Raw genomic sequence first — 3,885 nt, 5'->3', positions numbered from 1 at the left:
GTTTGCATCATGGATACAATATATGATGTATTCGTATATATGCAAATATTTCAGTTGTGTGTAACTTATTAATTCAGCAATATACATTTGTTAATGCTCAAAAACTTATATTTCTATTTTAAAATATAGGTGGTACCATCAACTGAATACTTACATACGGTTAACGATGGTGGGAGGAACTACACGGTATGCTTGTTAGAGAGAAAATGTGTTTGTGGGAGGTTCCAAGTTGATGAATTTCCATGCCCACATGCTTGGGCTGTATTGGAGAGCAAGTTTCTAATTCCGGAAGAATATTGCTCTAACTATTACAAACCAAATACAATTGTAATAACATACGGTGTGCCAGTGATCCCGCTACCGGACAGAAATGACTGGAATATACCACAACATGTTGTAGATGAGGTTGTACTACCTCCCAAATGGAAAAGACCTCCTGGAAGGCCAAAAAAGAAGCGAGATAAAACTTTAAGTGAATTGCTACAGCCGAAAAATCAACATTCATGTAGCATATGTGGTCAGGGAGGACATAACAAGCGAACTTGTAGAAATGCTCCCCGTAATAAATAGTTTATAATTTGACATGTATTGGTGCTTGAACGATTTGTCAATGACATTGTCAAGTATTATATTCTGAAATGGATTGCGTGAATTTTTTTCTGAAACATATCGTTGAAGTATTTTTATACAGTAAATGTTTTATGAAATATATAGTTGAGTATAACTGAGTATAGATAATTAATTAGCGTAAATATGACTGCATAAATATTATAATAATTGACTACGTACAACCTGTGGAATACAAATGAAATGACGTTATATAATATGTATTTTCTGAACTTGAAAGGTATATGTGAATATATGCTGCTGAATACAACTGAATACCTCTTAATTTGACAGCTAAATACAGTTGAATATACCTGAATACACTGACTAATACAACTAAATACAACTGAAATTAACAGCTAAATATAATCGAATACAACTGAATACAACATAATAATATACTTAAATACAACTGAAAACAGAAAGAATGAATACATCTGAATTAATTCTGCTTACTACAACTGAGTATATCTGCGTTTAACAGCTAAATACAGTTGAATACATCTGAACCCAGAAAGAGATACAACTGAGTTCTTTTATAAACAGCTTTCTTTGACAGTAACATGTTTATTGCATACAACATGTGCAAGCAAAGTTAGTTTGCATTAATACATACTTGACTCCTGTAAGATAAATATCTATCAACAGATCAAATGCGTCTATACCCCAATGATATTCAGAATAGCACCCACTCTCTACCAAGTCAAAATATAGCCTTGGTATAGTTGCACTATTCTTCTCAGATGAAAAAAATAAAGGTGTGTATGAAATACAACAAAGATATCTTCAAGGCATCACCATCATTGTAGGGACCCCATTTCTTGCCATCGAAGCATTGTATCAAATATTTCTTCTTTACAATATTAGCACCCCCAAAGTAAGTCTCAATAAGCCGGTTAGGAGTAGTTGCACTAAACTCAAAATCTTCATCTTTACATACACATTTGAGGCCAGTCACAAGCCGCAAACTCCCTTAATGTGAAATGTAATTCAGTACTATTGACGTGTACTGCAAATACATTATTAGGAGCGCCGTCTAACTGGAGAGCCATGAAGCATCTAAAGAGTTGATGTTGAACATCACAACGCTTCATTTGAAGAAATGATCCAAAGCATGTATTGCCGAATTGTTGGTACTGAACGGGAATAAGCTTATCTTTTAGCTGGGAGACTATATCTGTGTTAGTGTAAGCACTAATATGGGGTGCTAATTTTGGCTGGTGTTTCACAAAAGAATTAATTCCCTACAATTAACAATAAAAGATACACGTTAATACAGTTGAATAAATTGCAAACACTTACAGAATACTAAATATAGTGACAAGGCTAAATATGAATACATATGAATACAAGTAAAACTTAAATTAAAATTGAACAGTTAGAAACTACCAAAATACACATGAATACATATAGATACCATATAAAAAACAGAATACAGTATACCAAAAAGTACAAAAATACAACCCGATACATATGAATACAACATCATACATGTGAAAAGGATTGAATACAGTATACCAAAGCTTAACATGCTTGATTTTAATAAAAATGCAAAGCAAGTGATCAAGAAATTCCTAATTAGCGAGTTGTTCTGCAATTTTTCTATCATAGAGCAGCTAACTAAAGATTCCTTAAAACCAATCCTTCTCAATTGCACAGGTAATTCTCTTGGAAAGCTATTACACAATAAGTAAAGAGTACTTTGTATAAGGCAAGAAGTTAAGAGTACAAAGTTAGCAACAATCTTCCACTCACAAAGTGAGGTTTCTTTCCCAGTAAATGCAGATGTCTACAGTATGTTTCAGGAGCTAACACAACTATCGTTATTAATTGCTTAGCAGACGAAAAATTTATGAGTTTAATCTAGGTAAAATATCCAAAAGAAACCTTCACGGTCCATATAGCTTTAAAATTCTGAAAGCAACCAGCTGATTATCAAAAATATTGACCAGGACACGATGCTATACACATATAGGGTGCCAAACTAATTACTCTATCAAATCACATTCTGGTTTGGCAAGACTAGGCCTTTCTGATGGACAAAGTCATGTCTCAACAACGGCATGTTCAATAGCTCCACTGGACTAAATATCTCTACATGTGTTCATAGTATTTGACGAGTTAAGATGGCACATAAAATAGAATACACATGAATACATATAGATACTATAGAAGAAACAGAATACAGTATACCAAAAAGTAAAAAAATACAACAAGATACATATGAATACAACATCATACATGTAAAAAGAATTGAATATAGTATACCAAAATGTACAAAAATACAGTCAGATACATATGAATACAACATCATACATGTATAAGATTTAATACATTATACATAAAGTACAAAAATACAACTACTTACATATGAATACAACATCATATGATTGAATACTTATGAATACAAATAAGTTTATTTGAATGCATATTGATACAAATAGCAATTACCTTTTGGATTTGTGAATCTTTCATAGTTTTTTTCCTCTTTGAGCCAACTGGATTTTTGGTTTCTTTTGAAGATTTATCAACTTCGACTTCTTTCAACTTGCCATTGTGTAATTTAGTTCTTCTCTCATCAACTGCGGATGCTGATAAACCTGCAAAATCTGACTCCGCTTGAGTTATTTGCAACGAGAAAGAGGGCTCATCAAAATTGAGAATTTTGGTGAGTATACCTCTGGGTACTCTGTTGAGTGGCGTTGAATCCGCCATTGGAGAGAAAACTCAAAGATTCCTGATGATTAACAATACAAATGGTTAGTGTTTCAGAAATTTGTGTAAAATCGGTATAGAAATTAGAGAAACAAAATAATGACAAAGCAATTTTGAAGAAGATACATTACCAGGAGTGTAAAAATCGGAAATAGAAGAGTGAATCCCTGATGATTTTGAACTTTGTTTTGATAATGGCGGAGAAATAGAGATTTAGGGTGATTTTGAACTTTGTTTTGATAATGACAGAGAAACGTGTGTTTGTGGAGAAGATGGTAAAGCGTATGGAAGAAGAGAGAGAAGCTGGTCAGCGGAGATATACGGTAATTAGGTGAGAGAAAAATACAAAAAGGGGAGAGAAAAAATATTTTGTAGCATATATGATGCCTTAATTGTAGGATGATGCTATATTTAGATTTTTTGCTATAAACTATAAAAAGGTATTTATAGGATGTAATATTTTAAAATGATATTTATTTAATATAAATAGGGTACTAAAGTATTCTATAGGTTGTAAAATTTCCTATTTTTTTCCTTCAAAATCAATTGTTCAAAAATTAATTA

The 3,885-nt window shown here is 32.3% G+C and overlaps 1 protein-coding gene across 1 annotated transcript; it reads right to left on the bottom strand.

The window, feature by feature from the left end:
• Window positions 1–937: 937 nt before the first annotated feature.
• On the bottom strand, window positions 938–3,638 carry LOC107829493 (uncharacterized). Its single transcript, XM_075252687.1, has 4 exons — window positions 3,453–3,638; window positions 3,285–3,343; window positions 3,058–3,206; window positions 938–1,850 (listed from the first exon to the last, which is right to left on the bottom strand). Exons 2-4 carry the CDS (start codon window positions 3,319–3,321, stop codon window positions 1,539–1,541), a joined length of 498 nt encoding a protein of 165 aa, XP_075108788.1. The 5' UTR covers window positions 3,322–3,343; window positions 3,453–3,638; the 3' UTR covers window positions 938–1,538.
• Window positions 3,639–3,885: the final 247 nt, after the last annotated feature.

Source organism: Nicotiana tabacum, chromosome 5 (genome assembly GCF_000715075.1).
Source record: "Nicotiana tabacum cultivar K326 chromosome 5, ASM71507v2, whole genome shotgun sequence".
NCBI classification, from domain to species: Eukaryota; Viridiplantae; Streptophyta; class Magnoliopsida; order Solanales; family Solanaceae; genus Nicotiana; species Nicotiana tabacum.
The sequence above is the reverse complement of the archived record's forward strand: the minus strand, read 5'-3'. Positions and strand labels throughout refer to the sequence as shown.

Bases quoted from the DNA above. Each gene is read 5' to 3' on its own strand.
- LOC107829493 (XM_075252687.1), bottom strand. From the start codon at position 3,321: ATGGCGGATTCAACGCCACTCAACAGAGTACCCAGAG. The intron at 3,207-3,284 runs GTATACTCACCA...CAGATTTTGCAG, and splicing joins ACTCAACAGAGTACCCAGAG to GTTTATCAGCATCCGCAGTT. The intron at 1,851-3,057 runs GTAATTGCTATT...TGTTAATTGTAG, and splicing joins AAGATTCACAAATCCAAAAG to GGAATTAATTCTTTTGTGAA.